At 61.9% G+C, this 18,223-nt stretch overlaps 1 protein-coding gene across 1 annotated transcript in view; it reads right to left on the bottom strand.

Annotated features, from left to right (window-relative positions):
• The window catches only part of COL13A1 (collagen type XIII alpha 1 chain), a 94,002-nt gene that overhangs the window by 52,305 nt on the left and 23,474 nt on the right, over positions 1-18,223 (bottom strand). Inside the window, exons 12-18 of the mRNA XM_051823837.2 lie at positions 15,854-15,919; positions 12,380-12,487; positions 10,198-10,224; positions 9,406-9,441; positions 1,626-1,670; positions 1,122-1,154; positions 640-666 (exon numbers count right to left, since the gene is read on the bottom strand). Of these exons, the coding sequence (XP_051679797.1) occupies positions 640-666; positions 1,122-1,154; positions 1,626-1,670; positions 9,406-9,441; positions 10,198-10,224; positions 12,380-12,487; positions 15,854-15,919 (342 nt within the window). The remainder of the gene's footprint in view (positions 1-639; positions 667-1,121; positions 1,155-1,625; positions 1,671-9,405; positions 9,442-10,197; positions 10,225-12,379; positions 12,488-15,853; positions 15,920-18,223) is intronic.

Genomic DNA, 18,223 nt, shown 5'->3' with positions numbered 1-18,223 from the left:
TGCCTGGAACACACGCACCCACAGCACGTGGCAGGCCACACCGCAGCTGCAAGCGGGGCCGGGAGCAGGCACATGGCGAGGCCAGGACGAGGGACACACGCTCAGTACACGGTATCCTACCCTCTGCCCCCTCGTTCCCAGCAAACCTGGGGGCCCCGGCTTCCCTGCTGCTCCTGGGTCCCCCTTTGAGGGAAGAAGAGAGAGTCAGTGGTGAGAGGAAGGGGTGGGGGCAGGGGCGGGCGGCAGCGACCACGGAACACATGTCCTCTGGTCCAGAGAAGGTGTGAACCGAGAACAGGAAGGCTTCGAGAAGGCTCGCGGCAGAGGCCCGGGTCATGCCTTCCACCCCGCGTTTCTCCCACTCCTCTGACCACGCCTCTAACTGTCCGTGATGGGGGCGGGGTGGGGAGAGCCCTGCCGGTACACAGGGGCCAACAGCCGCTGCCTGCCATGGCCGGCTGGCAGGTGCACAGGCCAGGAGCCAGAGGAGCGGGCGGCGTTCGCAGGAGCTCCCGACAAGCCAGCCCCTGTCCGCTCAGCAGGGCCCCGGGCCAGCCTCATGGGGACCAAGAGCAAAACAGCAGCCGCCCCTCCCGCCCCGCCCCACCTCGCTCTGCTCCACGCAGCCTGCAGCAGTACCTTGGCTCCTGGGCTCCCCGGCTCACCCTGCGTGGAGAGGGAGAGAGACAGAATGAGCAAAGCACCAAGAAGCATCTGGCCGGGCTGCCTGCCTCCTCCGACCTGTGAGGGCTGTGGCAGGTATGGGGGGGCGGCCCCCCCCAGGAGGAGTCCGGGGAAGGCTGGGGCCTGTCAGGCCTGGACACTGAGCTCCTGTTCTCCCAGCACATCTGCCTGTCGATCAGCTCAGAGGGGGAAGCTCGGTATGGCTGAATTCTAAAATGAAAAGGCAAGAGCTGGGGTCCCCCGGCCCCGGACAGGCTGGCAGGCCCTGGGCTGGGGCGGGAAGGTGTGTGGTTTGCAGGGGGCCAGCGCCGGCTCCCACTGAGGGCTGTGCGTGGGCAGCAAGGCTTGGGAAAGGGACTTGGCATCACAGCTGCCCCTCGTGCCGCACAGTCACCCCACAGAGCTGCCCCTGCCCCGAGGGACGTGGCTACACTGACCTTCATCCCAGCCACGGCGATGCCCGGAGCTCCCTGGCAGAGAGAGAGAAGAGCGTGAAGGTTTCCTGCAGCCAGAGGCAGCGGGGAGGGGTGGCCAGGGAAGGGGGGCTGCCCACAGCTGCCTGCTGCCCGCCCCCTCCCTCACCAGGATGTGGGCTCGAGCAGGGCCCCGGGGGAGGGGGCGGTGTGTCCTGCAGAGGAGGCTCCATGCAGCCCACCCTTCTCCACCCCCTGGGCTGCCTGCCCACCTGCTCAGCTCCCAGGCTCTGCGGGAGGCACCGTGGGGACCCTGGGCTGCTGGATGGCGCTGGGCAGGGGTCCCCAACAGGCAAGGGGTGAACATAATAGCCTGAGACCACCTCCTTGAAGGTCAATCTATTTCCAAAGCACCACTTTGCCTGGGAGGGCAGGCAGGGGCAGGGGGAGAGGGCCGCAGAAAGGAGGGAGAGGGCAGAGTGCTGGGGGAGCGTCCTGGCACTGCCTGGGATATGGGGAGGGAGGTACCTTGGCTCCGTGCTTGCCCGGCATCCCTGGCATGCCCCGTTCTCCCTGGAGGAGGAAACGAGAGATGATGAGGAGAGGCACACACTCGGCCCTGTGGCCCACAGCAATGGCTTGTCTGGAAGCTTGGGCCGCCGGCCGCCTGTGATAAGCTCCGAGGCCCCTGTGGCGGCTGGCAGCTGTGTGGGCCTGCAGGGGGGCCTGAGTCACAGATCACAAGGCAGGGCAGGTTCTCGGGCCGGGGAGGGGAGAGGGGGAGAGAGAGAGAGGGGAGGAGAGAGTCCAGTGAGGGAAGTGACTATTCAAGATCCATCATCACTCAGTTGCTGGACTGGGCCTGGAAGTTGGTGTGCTGTGGATAGCCATGGGCAGGAGTGAGTGCTCACCTATTGTATACTTCCTGCATTCCTGCTAGACACCTACTGCATGCCTTCTGCTCACCTCCTGCACACCTGTTTCTCACCTACTGCATTCCGGCTGTACACCCGCTGTGCACCTGCCCTCTTGGCCCTGCCTGGACATTCTCGGCCTTCAGCAGGCTTCCTAGGACGCCACCTGCTCTTCCCGTCCCACTCCTCCTTTTCTTCCCAAGTGCCCAGGTCTAACCCTTCCCAAGGACATGGGGCCTTGGCCGTGTGCAGCCCCTGCTCGATTGTCCATCTTCCCAGCCCAGGGGAGATGTGAGATCTGGAAGAGGCACACGTAAGGGGAAGGGCTTGGGGCTGACAACCAGTGACAAACGGGAGGCCAGAAGTGGGCGGGCCAGACTATAACCTGCTGTGTGTGTCGCGGCCGAAGGAGGGCGGCTGACACACATGGAGCCCCTGCATGAACATCCAGCCTGGCTCAGGATGCTGTCCAGCAGCAGGCGAGAGCTGCCAGCAGCACCTGAGGGCTGTGGCCCACAGGCCAGGGCGCAATTCCCACAGGTGCACTGCTGGAGGGCAGAGCTGGTTCTGCCTGGCCCCACCTCCTCAACCTTCTACTCCCCGCTTCTCGCCATCCAAGGCTAGAACGACTTGCTCCAGACTGGCTCCAAGCAAGCTTCCCAATGCCCAGGCTGGGTAGCAAGCCCTGTGATTGCAGAACACCCGCTGCTCTGTGCCGGGCAGGGCCTCTCTGCCCAGTTTCCTCCCCAGCCCCATCTGCAAAACAACTATTATCTGTGGCTCTGAAAAACACCCATTTCCCTGACCCCACGTTTTTCTGAAGTTTTCCAAGTCCAGCCAAATACCGTCCCCTCGGAAGCCTTTTGCTCTTCCCGCATTAGCTGGAGCCAGCTCCCCAGGGCAGCAACGGCCACCAGGCATCTGCGATCCGCACGCATGGGTTCAGATCTGTCTGCAATGGCTTCTCTGTCACCCTGTTTGGGCCAAGTTTCTGAATTCGGCAGAAGGCCAAGAATCTGTAGCTCCAAGTGCCAGAGCCCTCCCTCTCTCTGACCCCCCTGTGACTGTCCCTGAGCCACAGACGGGGGTGGCACAGCTGGACTCAGGAGGTACACACATCAGGCAAGCCAGCGCCCCAGGCCTGCCCCCACCATGGCGCAGCCCTGCCCGCACGCAGTCCTGCATGTGGCCAGCAGAGGGCGCTGCAGGATCGCATCTGAAGTCTGACCACAGTGGCACTGCCCTCCTAAAGCCCCTGCTGGGGCTGGGGGCTCCAGGGGAAGGCCCTATCACTCTACTCTGGGACCAAGGTTCCCAGTGGACATGCCAACGCCCCCCCCCCCACAAGCCAACTCAGCCCAGGGGCCTCCAGACAGGCTCCCATCCTGGGGGATGCAGCTTTGGGGTACCTGGCTGTTTGGGGGCCTCGTGTTTATCCTCCTTCTCTCTGCCTTTTCTTCACCTTCCCCCGTGCCCCTGTCTTCCTCTACCTACCTCTGCCTACCTCCATGAGGGGAGTTAGGCCGTGTGACCACTGATAAGCCACTGTCCTTCGCTGTGCTGGCTATTTATTTGCGAAGTTAGGGTAGACAAGATACCTGCTCCTGTATCTTTTTCAACAGCCCCAGCACTGTCTTTGCTCCTTGCAAGGCCCTTAGGAAGAGAGGCCAAGGTGACAGGTGACAGCTCCAGAGAAGGGCTCTGTGGAGGCGGGAGCCTTGGCCATAGGAGGGAATCTCAGTGGGCCTTACTCCACTCCCCCACCCACCACCACCAGAAGCAACACAAGGCAACATGGAGAGGGTCATCTTATCCCAGCCTCCTAAGCGACTACAGAGCAGCCCCAGGGAGCCACAGTCTGCAGGCTAATTGGAGCTGTCTGCAGCCCGGCCGAACCTGGGAACCCGGCAGGGAGGCCGCCTCCTGTTTGGGTGGCTGACCTCCGCCCTGCCGCTCCCCTCTGGGTCAGGTCACTTAATTCCGCCAATGACCCCGCCTCCCTCCATCCCAGGAAGCAGGGCTCCCGGCTGCCCCACCGTGCAGCTCACTCCACTCTCATTAGGCTCACTCCTCTGAGGCTCCTCTCAGGGGCTTGCCCTGCCTGACCTCCCAGCGGGGGACCGGGGCTTCTCCCAAACCAGCTAGCATGGGGCAGGTGGGAGAGGCCCAGGGTCACCGCCAAGGGCTCGCGGCCCACAGTGCCGAGGGCACATTTGCGGGGGCTGGAGGTGGCGCCTCTGTGCACAGAGCTGCCCCTGGGACAGCGCCTTCTTCGTTAACTCCTCTCTTGTTTCAAACGCCTCCCTTAGCAAGCGGGCTCCATGCAGCTGCACTCACTGCTGGCTTTAACTCGCCTCCGCCTCTGCCTTCTCCTGCCCAGGGGGGCTCCCCGGGGCTCCCAGGGGGGCTGTCAGCCCCCTGATCTGGGCCATCCTGGGACGGGGGAGGAGTGTGATGGCTGGGGGACTGGCTCTTTAGCTTCAGCGCCAGGACCCGCTGTAGGATGCGTGGAAGCCTCTGAGTTGGCCCCTCAGCCCACCCCCGCCAGCGGGGCCCCCTCCACAATCAATAGCTCCTCTATTCCTGCTCAGCTTGCGGGGGCTCGGGGGGAGGACCCATCTCTCACAGGCATGACGGACGACGGGACGGATGGAAGGAGCTTTGGGAGCGTAAGCCGGCGGTGCTCCCGTCCCGCAGGAATGGCCTCTTAATTGGTGATTGACTGTTGGCTGAACAAGCTGGACAGGCACTTGGCAAGAAGACACAGTCTGGATGGAGGTGGGGGCCTCAAGGTCAGCTCCGCAGCCACGCGGAGGTCAGGCCCGGGAGATGAATGGAGTGCCCGACCCCTGACGTGAAGCCGGCTTCGGTCTGCGTGGGGAACGGGGAGCCCCCGGCCCAGGCGGCTCTGTACAGACTCTTTGTTCTCTGCAGGGGCGGGGGGAGTAGGGGCAGCGGGGAGGGCCAGGGAGGGAGCACACAGCTCAGCCCCGGGCCACAGCCCCATGCTGGCTGCCCCAGCCAGGTGAGCAGGGCTGGTGCTGTCCTAACCCCGGCTGCGTTCCCAGGCCTCTCTTCCGGGAAAAGGGCAGCTGGGTTCCTGCTTCCCTGCCCCAGGCAGTCAGCAGAGCTCGGAGGCCCGGAAGCATGGAAATCCCAGGGCTCCGGCAATTAGGCCGGCAGGAAGTGAGCCAGGGAATGCCCGGGGTCGCCGCCCCGCTCAAGGCCGGGCTTTGGAAGGGCGGCTGGCTTGTAATCTCCATTTGAGATCGGTTGATTTTGTAGTTAGTTCCAAAGGGAAAAGTCAGCTCTAATTAATCTGCGGGTTTTGAGCGCAAAACAAACAGGGCCGAGCGGGCCCAGGGTGGGGCGGAGGCCTCAGACGGGGGCTGAATCTTCTGATCTGTTTTAGTTTACATGGTCTGGGTGTCCCCGCGGGGATTTCATGACTCTGCAGGGAAAAGGCTGTCCCCACATGGGGCTGAGTGACTCTGTGCTCTGGGGACAGGAAGATGCGCAGTCCTGGGAGCACCCGGGTCCCCAGGAGAGGTGTGCGGCGACGCCAGTACCAGTGGGCAAAGCACGCCGCTTCCTTAGCAGCTCGGCTGAAACGGGGCACCCAGCACCACGTTCCCTGCCACGGGCTCCATCCCCGGCGGCCAGAAGGCGGAAAGACCCACATTCGCCACTTCCCTGCTGCGGACCTTGGGGGAAACGGTCTCTGTGGGCCTCAGTTGGCTGACCTGTAAACTGGGTACAAGAGTGAAAGCTGCCTCCCAGAGTCGAGAGCAGTGCGTGCCGAGCGTGTGTCCCCAGCCCGACACTTGAAGAGGCTCAGCACGGCGTGCTTCTACAGAGGCGTGTCCATCCCCCGCACGGCCCTGCAGGTCAGAATCCTCACGCCCTTTGCCAGAACGAAGGGCACCCCGAGGCCTCCAGGAGCTGTAACTGCAGTCACCAGTGCTGCAGCCCGAGTCTCTCCCCTCCCTCCTCCTCTGGTCTGAACACTGCAAGCAGGAGACCCTGAGGCTTAACACCCACACCCCCGCCCCATGCACTTAGAGATAAGCTCTGGCCAGCGTTTGCGATCCCCAGTCAGCCTGACAAACATGGACAGCACTCGGAGCTCCTGAAAGGGAGCCAAGGTTGTAATGTTTTAAACACACTTTGCGTCTCGTGGCAGAGTTGAAGTGGATCGGGGTCATAAGTGTGGATCAGAGAAGTACCACTCTGAGCATGCTCTCCAGGAGAGGGCGGTGGGGGGGGGGGTGAGGGTGGATCTCGCTGGCCCAGGAGGGGCTCCTAGGAACGGGTGATTAGCACCCTTCACTGGCAGGGAGAGTCTCTGTGGGGAGCCCAGTTCACTGGTCAGACACACCTCCCGGAGTGTAGGTGAGTGACAGTGATGCTCAGGCGGAGGCCACGCCCCCCCACCACGCCCAGGCCACCAGGGGCTGGCACTCACAGCACCCTCTCCTCCCTAAGGGAGAGGGCTGATCCCTCCTCCCAGCATCTGGGCCCCAGGCACCCTTTAGGGTAATGCTTCCTCCGCGAGCCTTACTCCAAGCAGGGAGTGGCGAAGGCAAGAGACAGGGCTGAAGAGCAAAGGAAGGTAGCTTGGGGGACCAGCCCCCCACACCCAGAGGAACCACAGGGAGAGGCTGGCGGCTGGGTCTGGACTCCCGGGACCTGGCTCTAGCTCCAGCCTGGGGGTTCCCCATCTGTGCAGCCTTGGGCAACATGTGAGCCTCTCTGAGCTCTTCCTCTGGCCGCTGAGCCTTGGTTAGGGCCGAGTGCGGCAGGGGGTTAATCCAGAGATGTGAAGCATCATTGCACTTGGCTTCAAAGACAGGAATTCCTTTCAGCTCAGCACTCCGTGGGGTCAATGGGCTGCAGTAGTGGGTCAGGCGCTTGTGGCCTCCCAAGGAGGGGCCCCCAGTCCCGGAAGCACTCCCCAGTGCTTGTTCCCTGGCCGCTGGTGGATGAGGAGGCGTTGGTGAGCCAGGGACAGCCAGAGAGAGGCTGGAACAGAGACCAGGGGCCTGAGGCCACCTGTGGGCCAGCTGACTTAGCCAGGTGCCGGCCCCAGCCCTGGCCACTGAAAAGACCATCGGGGGGAGGAGTGGAGGCCGCAGGAGCCTTCCAGAGACTCAGAGAAGCGGGAGGGGGGAGCCCTGGCCCAGTTGGGAAGGGGGGGGGGCGAGGGTCGGGCAGGAAGGCAAGGGACTTACTTCTCCATTGCTTGTGCACCCAGAGAGCAGCAATGCTTAGACAGCCCCGGGCATGGGTGAGAAAAGCCTCGGACAAAGGCTGGCAAAGCCTGGGGCTTGTCCCAAAGCTGGTGCCTGCCCTACTCCAGGGGCTGTGGAGGAAGCCACGGCGTCCCTGAGCTGGGAGGTGGCTCTGAGCACACCCCAGAGCGCGGCAGGGCACGGACGCGCCTACCCTCCCAGGCCCTGGCTCTCCTTTCGCTTGCTCTGCCCCTAGCTGTACACAGAGGTAGGCCCCTCTTCCCAGCTAGAGCGAGCGACCTGTCCACGTGACACAAGTCCAGCAGCACCAGGGGGACGCTTCTGCGATGGGGACAACACGCTGGCCGCACCGCGCCCCTGGCGTCGTGACACCCCAGCCCAGAGCAACCGGCCTCCCAGCTCCGCATTCCGGTTCACAGCACAGCAGCCGCCCGTCATGCCACAAAGCCAGCCGCAGGCCCGGCTGTGACCCCAGGCCCCCTCTGCCAGCCCACAGCCTCTGCCCGGGGCTCCCGGCTAATGGGAAAACCAGCCCCGGGCGGCGGCGGGCCGTAAATTCTGTGAGCCGCTGAGCAGGTGGAGGCGACTGCGACTGTGGGCGCTGTCACTCCCACTTCCTGACACAAGGCAGCGTCTCGGTTTATGCAGAACTAATTAAAGGCCTCTCAGGTCTTACCGGGTCGCCCACCAAGCACCCATAAAACAACGGGGCGACGGCAGCCGTCGGCTTGCGGCGTGCATGGAACGTGAGGCTCTGGACGGACGCTTCCGTTCCCGGCATTCCTGCCGCTCCAGGCGCCTCCCCCTGCCTCATGTCTTCCCCCGCAGGCTGCAGTCTTCCCAGCCAGGGCTGGTGGGCAGGGCTGGGCACAGCAGGTCCACGGGAAAGGCCCAGAGCTGGACTCCAAGCCCTGCTCTGCCACTTAAAAGCCACGAGAGTTGGGCAAGGCTCTGTCTCCTCTGTCGTTAAACGGAACAGTGCTGACGGCCTCGCGGGGGTGGGTTTAGGGTTAGAAACCATGCCTGGCACAAGGAAGTGTCCAGTGAGCACTGACCGCTCCTGGCATCATCACCGTGTTATTACAGCTAACGTTAGGACCCTGCCTAAGACACCAAGACCTCAAATCCACTGGTCCAAGGACCACTCTGATGGGCTCAATGTGGCCACAAACGTTTGCTACTCCAGAGACCAAGCAGTGGCGACCGAGTCCCCTCCCACCCTGATGCACGTGACTCGACCATGTGACTTGCTCCGGTCATTACGGTGTTAGGACACGTGAGGCAAGCAGGTGCCACGGCTGCCTCGAGCCTGCCCACGGTAAGGAAGCCCACCTAGCTGGAGGAAGAGGGCCACGCGCAGCACGGAGGCCTCTGGCCCCAGCCAGCAGCAACCACCACAGCTGTGAGGGAGGGGTCCTGGCCCCTCTGGGTGCCTCCAGCCACCAACTCATAGACCACTGCGCGAGTGAGCCCTGCGGAGACTCCCACACTGCCAATGCACGGGACCAGGAAAAACACGTCACCACGCTCAGCCAGGAGGCGTGGATGGCATGTTACATGCCAATCAAGAGCAGATACACCTGCCACACACCAGGGTGGGGCCCATAGGCTGTCCCTCCTGGAAGGTTCCGCGATCCTCCCGAGCCAGATCTCTCTCTCCACCTCCTGTGCTCGCACTGCACCCCGGCACGCTGGCAGTCAGCACAGCCGGCCTTCCCAGCGCTGTCTGCGCAGGAATACTGTGGCTGGCTGGCGTGGGGGCTGCAGGCTGGGCCCCCTCACGGCTCCCTGCGAGCTCAGCATGGAGTTCTGCCTGGGCTGGACCCCAGGGATCCAGCTCCCGTCTATCAGGCTCTCAGGGAACCAAAGACAACCCGGGTGCCATGGACGTGGTCACTCCGGTTGGCAGGAGAGACCTCCTGGGTGAGGTCGCTGCCTGGGGCCCTGCCCTCTCTGTCCCTCCTTCTTGCTCAAGTGGAGACAGACGCTAAGTCCTAGTCAGCCAACTTCACAAACACCGCAAGACTCACACTCAGTGTACGTGTGCACAGTGCACGGCCAAGTCCCGACCCTGGGCGCACTGTGGGGGCCCCCTCGGGCGAGCAGTAGGGGTGGTGCTGGGGTCTTTCCCCTCTTCCTTACCTTCCGGCCATGGTAGCCCTGGATCCCTGGGTCTCCCTGCGGGAACAGAGAGAAGCGGTTCTAACAGTTTTCCCAATGCCAAACTGTGGTTCTTGGTGTCTCCCACAACTCTCTTCCTCCCAACCTTTCCGCACCCACCCCCCAGATCTCTGCCTCAAAGAGCCACCCTCGGCTTCCTCTGAAGCCAACAGACATGGTTCTGCTCTACAGAATGGGCTCTGCTTTGTGCAGGACCAGCAGGAGGGTCAGCTTGGGAGGGACTCCAGAGACCTAAGGGCCAGTTTTTGTTCTACTGCGACTCTGTGGAACCCGGGCAGTGTCTTTCCCCAGAACTCTCAGCTCCCACGTGGATAAAATGGCTGGGCAGGATCAGGGCTTTGCACCTGCTCACCCCAGAGCTCTGGGGTCCCAGCTGCACAGGCAGATCCCATGCCATGCCGTGGACCTGTGGACAAGGTTCCCCGAGAGACTGCCTGAGCCGGGAGGCCTCTTCCAGTCCTGACACCTGGTGGCACACATTTTTACTGGGGTGCTGTGGCTGGGCCCCGAGTTTCCAGCCAGACTCTAAGCTCCTTAGAGAGCAGGCTCTGCTTTCTGCACCAGCTGTGGCACTCGCCAGGTGGGCTGGGGCACACAGGAGGGACAATTTCTGTTGGAAGCAAAGTCACTCCCAAGAGGAGCATGGTGTCTGGGGAGTGAGCCAAGCTCGGTCCACTTCTCAGCCAAGGTGGCCCTCAGCTCCTTCCCCGGGGCCCCTGTGCCTTTCAACGCATCGCCCAGGGAGGCACTCACCTTCGGTCCCGGAGGCCCGGGTAAGCCCTGTGGAAGCAAGGAGAGGGTGAGTGGAGATGGTTTCCTCTGGTGACTGGTTGGGGTTAGCCAGGAGTAGCCCCCGCATAACCATGAGAGGGTATTTGAAATGTCCATGGAAAAGGCACACTGAGAAAAAGCTATGCATGGATTTCAAACTTTTTTGGGGGCAGCAAAATAAACTTATTTTTAAATTTCGTCTTGCCAAGAACTTTCTGACATCCCCTCTTGCCGTGAGAGACTGGCACTGGAGGGTCCCAGGAGGGTATCTGAAACCTGCAGAGGGCACACAGGGACAGCAGGCTCGGGCCCCTCTTTGGAGCCGTGTGGGCGCCATGGGCAGCCCTGCTGGGCTTGCCCACTGGAAAGTAGGTCAGTGGCATCACGCTAAATTGATGGTGTGGTTGGTGCAGATTCCCACCCACCCACCTCCTAATTGGGTCCCCTCCCGACCTGGCCCAGCACAGCCTGGACTGGGCCCTTGGACGAGCCACTGTCTCCCCCTGCCCGGGGGAGGGGGACGGCTGGCTGCACCACCGTCTCGGGTGTGAGTCTGGACAGCACACACGGGTGTAGAAAACCACCCTGCCTATTCCTGCTGTCTGGGCTTTTCTTCTCTGCTGCTCCCTTACAAACAACCTCACAGAGAAAGCCACCTGGCGTGGGGTCCGCGAGCGAGGGCCCCGGATGCTGGGTGTGAGGGCAACGGTCGGCAAAGAAGTGGATTTTGAGCACTTTCGGTATCCTTGGCTTGGTTGGGTTCACTTTTCTGAATTTCACACCCTTTCAGGTTTTCTATCTTCCCATCTAAAAACTGATGTGAGCAAGACCAATCTCCCTCTCTGGGGTTTTGGGGAAACATGATGAAAACTTTAAAATATGCTGGGCGGGAGTGAGGGGGCAAGCTGAACAGGAGAGCCGGCTCCCAACAGCCCTGGCTCTCACAGCACTGCACCAGCCTTTCTTGATCAACTGGATGCCGTGGGCAGCCACAGCTGCTGCCCAGCCCAGACAGCCCAACACCAGCAGCTGGGGCAGCCCAGGGGCCAGGCGGCATACCCGGGGTCGTGAATGTGGCCCAGCCTGAGAGGGCTATCTGTCAGGGACACCCAGGCCCCAGGATGCCACCTCCAGGGATATGTGTCAGGGGAACCCTCAGGGGCGCGCCGCATCTCTACTCCAGACGTAGCTGGTGGGAGGGACTCGCACTTGAGTACAAACAGCTCTAGATCCCCTCTCTCGTAGGGGCATCACAGGGAGGCTCTTTCCTGATGCAGCAAAGGGCCGGGTTTATGACCCTGAGCGAAGAGCTCAGGACACAAACTGTCGGATGGCTCAGAACTACCAACCTGGAGCAGGCTTAGGAGCAGATAGGACCAGGGAGAAGGGGCGCTCTCTGCACATTTGGGGTGGGGCGGGGGGGGGGGACAGGGACACACAGATGGACGACACAGGGAGGACAGGTGCTTGCTTTGTTTTGCCACCTGGGAGGGAAACAGCAATTGCAAGGCAGGCAAACCTGGTGTCCAACCCCTGTCCCTCTGGGTCTCCCCTCCCTCGTCTGCCCTGTGGGTGCAGGATCCGCTCTCTCCAAGGAAGCCCAGGGGCTCTGCTGAGCTTGTCAGGTGGCAAGACAGCAGGGGCCCAGCCAGGCCTCCTGAATGGAGTTTGACGGACCTGGAGCCAGGCAGGCCCCATGGAGGGCCCCGAGCACCCAGCCCAGCAAGGGTGTGGGGGAGGTGTTGGGTTGGCCCAGCAGTGCGACCCTGCACATTCCCTGAAAGCCATGTTTGTGCAGGCTGTGGATGGGGGACGCCCCCTTGCACCTTCAGCACCTACTGCCTCTGATGCGGGCTTTTCTCAGTGCCGGGGTCATGGGCAGCCTGCTCACTGTTGAGGCTGGGAACGGGGTAGCCCATGAATGGATGTCTCCTCCCTGGAAGGTGAGGACTTGGCCACGGCCCCACCACGTGTGCGTTCGGAGCCACTGGCAGGTGTGCGGGGACAGGCAGCTCCCTGAATGGGCCGCCTGCCTCCAGCAGCCTTGCCAAGGTATTTCTGTCATTTGGTGGGGACCCACGTTCCCATCAGTTATTCAAGGTTTGGAAGCTTCCAGAAACTTCTCGGGACAAACCTTGCAGGAGAGAGGGAAGGAGATACTTACAGGTGGCCCCATGGGCCCTGGCAGTCCTGGATGCCCCAGAGGTCCACTTGGTCCGGGGGGGCCCGGTGGCCCTGGTGGGCCCTGGATGCCGGCCTGGCCCTGCTCACCCTGAGGTTCATGGAGACAAATGTTAGAGAAGAACTGGAGCTGTGGACTGGTTCCCAGCCCAGCGCCATGCACCCAGTGAAGGGCCTGCCGTGGGCTCTGCTGGGAAGGCAGCGGTGACAGTGGGCACAAGATGGGGAGTGATGCCGGTGATGCGCAGGGGGCGGGGACTACATGCAGAGGCTGGTGGCAGTGAGAAGATGGCCAAGACACCAGGCTCCCAGGAGGAGAGGACCTGCTGTGCAGAGCCAGAGGCTGTGGGAGAGAGGTGAGCCCAGCCTGCCCAAAAGTCTGCTCCTAGCCTGGCCAGATGGCCAGCATCCAGCCCAGGGGGTCAGCGGCCTGGGCCTGCATCTGTCATCCTCTCACCACGTGGCGAGTCTCAGCACTTCTCTGAGCCCAGCCTCCGGGTCACTGGGCGGGAGCAGAGCCTGCTCACTTGCTGTTCCAGTTTTCTGCTGTCTTTGGTTGTCTGGCCCAGAGGATCAAGCGTGATCCTTCCGTCAGAGGCCACGGGCCTTGGTGCAGCCACGCTGCAGCCAAGCGGGAGACTGCACGTAACACATGTGGATCGGTGGCTTCAGATGCAAACCTGGGGCCTTGGCAGAGCCGGGCGCACATTCCTGGGTCAAGGGGTAGCCGCCCCTTTGAAAGGGGCCGAGTCCTCCACTCCTTTCTTACATACAGCCTGCACCTGTCACTTTGTGATGTGCCTGGCCTTGGAGGGCAGCTGTGTGCAGCCCAAGGCTTGGTGGAGAGAGCAGCGTAGCTGCTGGGTGCTTTGCGTCTGTATGGGTTGACTGCTCCTGTCCCACGCCACTGCCTCCGTCAGCTCTCTGATCCCAGCCTCACTGCCCCCGTGCCTGTCCCTAGCTGTGCCAAGAGCCCAAGGAGGCATGAGTGCCACTGTGTTCTCACGGGAGCAGGAGGCAGGGGCCTGGTCTGGGAGACTGTGATCTTGCCAGAACAGTGCCACTAGGGACCATCTGGGCTCAGCTCCTGCAGGGAGGGGCCCACTGGCTCTTAAAGAGAACAGCAGCCCCAGCCTGGAGGCAGCAGGGCACACAGGCACCCCTCCCTGGGCCTCCCTCTTCCCCATGAGGGAGCCAGCTGAGGGGGATTGCCCTGCACTCTCTGGGCCGTGCCGTGGGCGTCATAGGAGTGCACACGCTGGGAGGAGACAGGTAGGAGTTTAGCAACACCTGCCTGTACCTTCTCATGGTTGCAACATCCCAGGGCAGATGGCACCCTGAGGCATCACCTGGACCTGGGCCTCGTCCTGCCACCCCCTTGGAGAAGCCGGCTTAGGGAGACAGGCACAGAAATTGCTTTGGTGCCAGCCCTGCCTCCAGGCCACACCAGCTTCTTACTGAATATGGATGGGTCTCTTGGTGTCTCTCCTGAACCAAGAAAGCCTAATGAACCCTCAGGCTCCAAGAGGCTTCAGAGTCTCCCCAGGGTGTCCATGGTTTTGAAGGACACCTATCAAGACCAGGAATAAGCACCCTGAAGTCCCTTCTGACCCTGACATCCTAGAATGGTCACAAGTCCCATTTTACAGAAGAGAAAAGTGAGGCTCAGAGAAGTTGAGCTCCCTGCCGGGCCATACAGAGAATTCAGCGTGGAGCTCAGAGCTTGAGACTGTATTTCTGGTTCTTCCAAACGAGCCCCCACCCACCCGGGCCCCCTGCCCAGCTTTCTGCACTCTGGAAATGACCTCCAACAGCATCTGCTAAGCACATCATATTTCATAGAAAGTTTCCTCTTTCAACTCATCCAAGACCCTGTGTTCATGCGTCTTGCAGAGCCTGTAAAATCAATACTGGGTTTATTGATAGGAAATGGATAAGCCATTTTATGTCCCCTGATGGCTGCCAGCACAAAACCCTCATTCTCCAGGCAGGATCTGCAGCAGGCAGAGCAGGGGCCCTGATCTCCTACTAGTTAGGACAGCAGGTGAGGGCAGCACACAAAGTTCTGCTAGACCCCCTCCCCCTACCCCCTAGCTCCTGGAAAGGGAGGCAGGAACATGCAGGGGCCTAGACCCAATTCTGTGCCCCTCTCCAGTTCTTCCTGGGGATGAGGGTGGTGGCACCCCACCACTGGGGGGCTGGGGTGGGGATCCCAGGAGAGAACCCTTGGAGCACTCTTAGAGCAGGGCGTGGAGCCCAGCGGGGGCTCAGCAGGGAGCAGTCGTTACAACCAAGGCCACAGGAACTCACCGCTCCCGGGATGTGGGCTGGCTCAGGCAGGCCTGGTGCTGCTTGGAGCTGCCAGCGGCCCTACTCGGTGCCCACGGAGGCCATGGAGGGTTTGGCTGCTGTAACTTGACAGGCAGTCTGCAGCCCTGGCGCCCAGTTGGCTCTCAGAGAGCAGCTCAGAGCCCTGGGCCCTGGCAGTGGAGGGAAGGTGAGGGGGCAGGGGTCGGGGTGCGGGGCAGACCTGGACCGCCTGGCCCAGAATCAAGCCCTGGTCACGTGAAGGGCGGGCCCGAGACTGTGTCGTTCTCTGCGACCTGGCCCTGCCCCAGCCTCCACGGGTCCACGAGGCAGGAAGCGGGAGCAGCTGCTCCCGGGGAGGACACCTGTCTGTTGTGGCTGCGTTCCGTCTGCAGACTCCCGTGGCCCTCAGATTCAGGTACAAGGGGCAGGCCCCGGGCAGTGCGCATTTCTCAGTGTGCAGGACAGAGGTCCACCTGAGAGCACCCTGGTGTGGGGTCTGAGGACCCGGCTGCCAGCTCCAATTCTGCCTCCAGCTGTTGGGGTGACTTGGTCAATGCCCTTTGTTTCTCTGAGCCTCCCTCCTGGTCTCCAACATAAGGTGACAGCTAACATTCAACCAAGCACTGGGACCGGACCAGGAACCGTTCCCAGAGCTACAGATGCAGCATAGCAGTGCTATGCAGTAGACCTTGCTATCATCCTCATTTTGTAGTTGAGAAAGCTGACGCACATGGCATAGGATGGGTGGGGGGACTCGGGTGCTCTGTAGCTCATGGGCTGTGTGACCCTGGGCAACTGACCTAACCTCTCTGAGCCTTGCTTTCCTCGTCTGGGAAGTAAGGATGATCGTGCCCAATGCACGAAACCGTTCAGAGAATGGAAACCAGCCTATCAAATAGATGCCACGGTGTCTGGCACACAGGGATAGCTGGTGTGGCGGCAGATGGGAGTAGTGGCGTGGTGGCAGGTGCGACTCTCCTGGGAGTGTTGTGTCTTCCCATGTGCACGGTGTTCATGGGCCCATTTAACTGAGCTGCATTAGATGGAGGTTTGGCTTTGTGGCCGCTGCTGGCCTGGCAGGGCCGGGCTGGTTTGCTGAGCCCCTCAGGGAAGCCACCCACGGTCCGGGCAAACAGAAGGGGTCTACCTGGAAGGTCCGCCTTTTTATGACTGGGGGTGGAGCCAGTCGCACTGAATTGAGCAGAGGCAGCAGCTGAGGAGCAAGATGAGTTGGAAGGTCAGAGGGCAAAGGCCAAAGATCGTAGGTATCCAGAAAGACGCCGAGTCGCCAGGAAGGACAGGAGGAGAAGAGAGAAGAGAGATCAGCGTGAGCCGCAAGTCCAGGAGGGACGGTGTGGACATGGCACTCTCACAGCGTGTGACCATCCCACGGAAGAAGGAGTGGCCCTCGGTCCACACCCTGCCTCCGCCTCCAGATTGGAGCTCAGGGTGGTGGTCAGCAGCTCCCTGGGCAGCGAGAGTAGCCCTGCTCGGCTAGGTTGCCTGAGCCACAGAGGCTGCTTGACACGTGGCCCAGCATTGCACAGCCAGCCCCGTCCATGCCCGCAGGGTGGACAGAGGCTCTGGCCAGGGAGCCGCAGGACCAGATAAATTGGTACTTGAGGCCCGGCTGGTGTGTGGCCACTTTGGGGTTCTTTTTTTGGTTGAATGCAAAAGGCTGATGTCGGCAAAACTGAGGAGGCTGGCCGAGGGTGAGGCCAAGGCCGAGGGTGTGGCCAGTGTGGGTACTTGCTAAGTGCTACCGAGGTCTCACCCTGTGGCTGGAGGGCTTGGAAAATAAAAGCTGGGCAAAGAAGCCTCTGGAACGTTCAACCACTTTGAGGGGGGAAGGAACTTGCAGTCACGTTATCTGCTCTAAGTTTGGTTTCTGATTCTGTTTGCTGCTTCCCGCCCCTCTGCCTGTCGAGGCTCTCGGAAGTGGTTAGAATCCACGAGTGAGCAGACAGCGCAGGATCAGCCACTTGCTTTGAAAGGCACGTAAATGCACACCAGCCCCCCTGGGCAAGTGCTAAGAGCCGGGGGCCATCTGGGCTGTGAATGCACCCAGCTCAGGGCTTGGGAGCCCACCCCTGGCCTTCCCAGGTCACCCCAAGAACCGCACCCCGCCCGCGGGTGGGGCCTGGGCACGTGCAGTGCTGGGCACCGTGCAGGAAGCCTCTTAGCAGAGAGGTTCGCAGACCTTCTAGAACTCACAAACCTTCAAGGTAATTATCTGGTTGGAGCGCAGAGCTGCTAGCGTGCTGCTTAGGTACTCCTAGTGGGGGGAGGTGGTGGGAACGAGGGCAGAGACGGGGGAACAGGAGGAGAGTAAGGGGGAGCCCCCAGACGCCTGCTCCCCACCCCACCCCCCCGGAGAAGCTGGGGCTGGGAGAGAGGTGGGCACCTGCCCTGGTGTCTCCTGGGCCTGAGCTCTTCCTCCCCCACCGTCCCTGCAGACCCCTTGGAAAGCCCACAGACCACTAGGAGCCACCTGCATTCCCACCTTCTTAATAAGCTTGCTCTGCCCATCAGCTGGGGCCCCAAGCCACTCTCACCCCTAGACTGTGCGGTCCTAACTGTGCTTCCTGGCAGCCTGTGGCCTGGATGCTTCTGGAATCTTCTCTCACTGTCCCCTTCCCTTTCCTGTGTTGGGCTGGGGTGGGCAGAGAGCCCCCTCCTCCTTGCCCCCAACCGCAAGTGTCCAGGGGACGGCTGACACGCCGCCAACGTGTCTGCATCTGTGCTGTGGTTTGCGCCGGGGGACGCGCCTTTCTTTCGGATAACATAACAAGCCTGTGAGCCCATCGTTTCAAATAAACACAGCTGACCTTCTATTATTGTATCGGGATCAGGCCGGCCGGAACACCGGGCCCCGCCTTGCAGGAGTACATGCCGCTGATGGTGGGCCGGCCATGGTTGCACTGCTGCCCGCCTGTGCGCCCCCCACGCCCAGGTCCAGCCCTGCTTTGCCCCTTCACATGCCAGGTCTTCCAGGACCTTGCCTGGCCCAGGAACTGGCCTGCCTCGGCCTACCCAGGGTCAGCTCTACCCCGAAGTCCTACCTCTAGGACTCTCCTGACACAGGGGAGAGGCCAGGGGAACCACACTATTTCTGGGCATGCTGAGGTCCATAGCGGAGGGACAGACACCCGGGGATGCCCATCGGCTTGATGCCCACTGCTCAGGCCGGGCAGCGGCAAGGCTGAACCCTGGACTCCCGCTGGGGGACCCTGGCAGGGTGGGTCCTGTATCTCAGGGTGGAGAAGGGAGGAGCTGGGCGGACTGGGGGAGGAGCCATCTCAGCGCAGGAGCCCCCACCCAGCTGGGAGCACCCTGATCTTCACCCGGCAGAGCTGAGGCTGTGTCCCTGACTGGACACACTTGCTCTCAATTGCCTCCTCGCATCAAGGTTTAGGGCAGCTGAAACTGACTCGCCCTCACATCCCTCTTCCTTGGCCAGGGCGGGTGGCTACCCACACAGCCACGCACGCACACACACACACACACACACACGCAC

Source organism: Oryctolagus cuniculus, chromosome 15, assembly GCF_964237555.1.
Source record: "Oryctolagus cuniculus chromosome 15, mOryCun1.1, whole genome shotgun sequence".
NCBI lineage: Eukaryota > Metazoa > Chordata > Mammalia > Lagomorpha > Leporidae > Oryctolagus > Oryctolagus cuniculus.
This window is presented reverse-complemented; position numbering and strand designations above follow the sequence as displayed.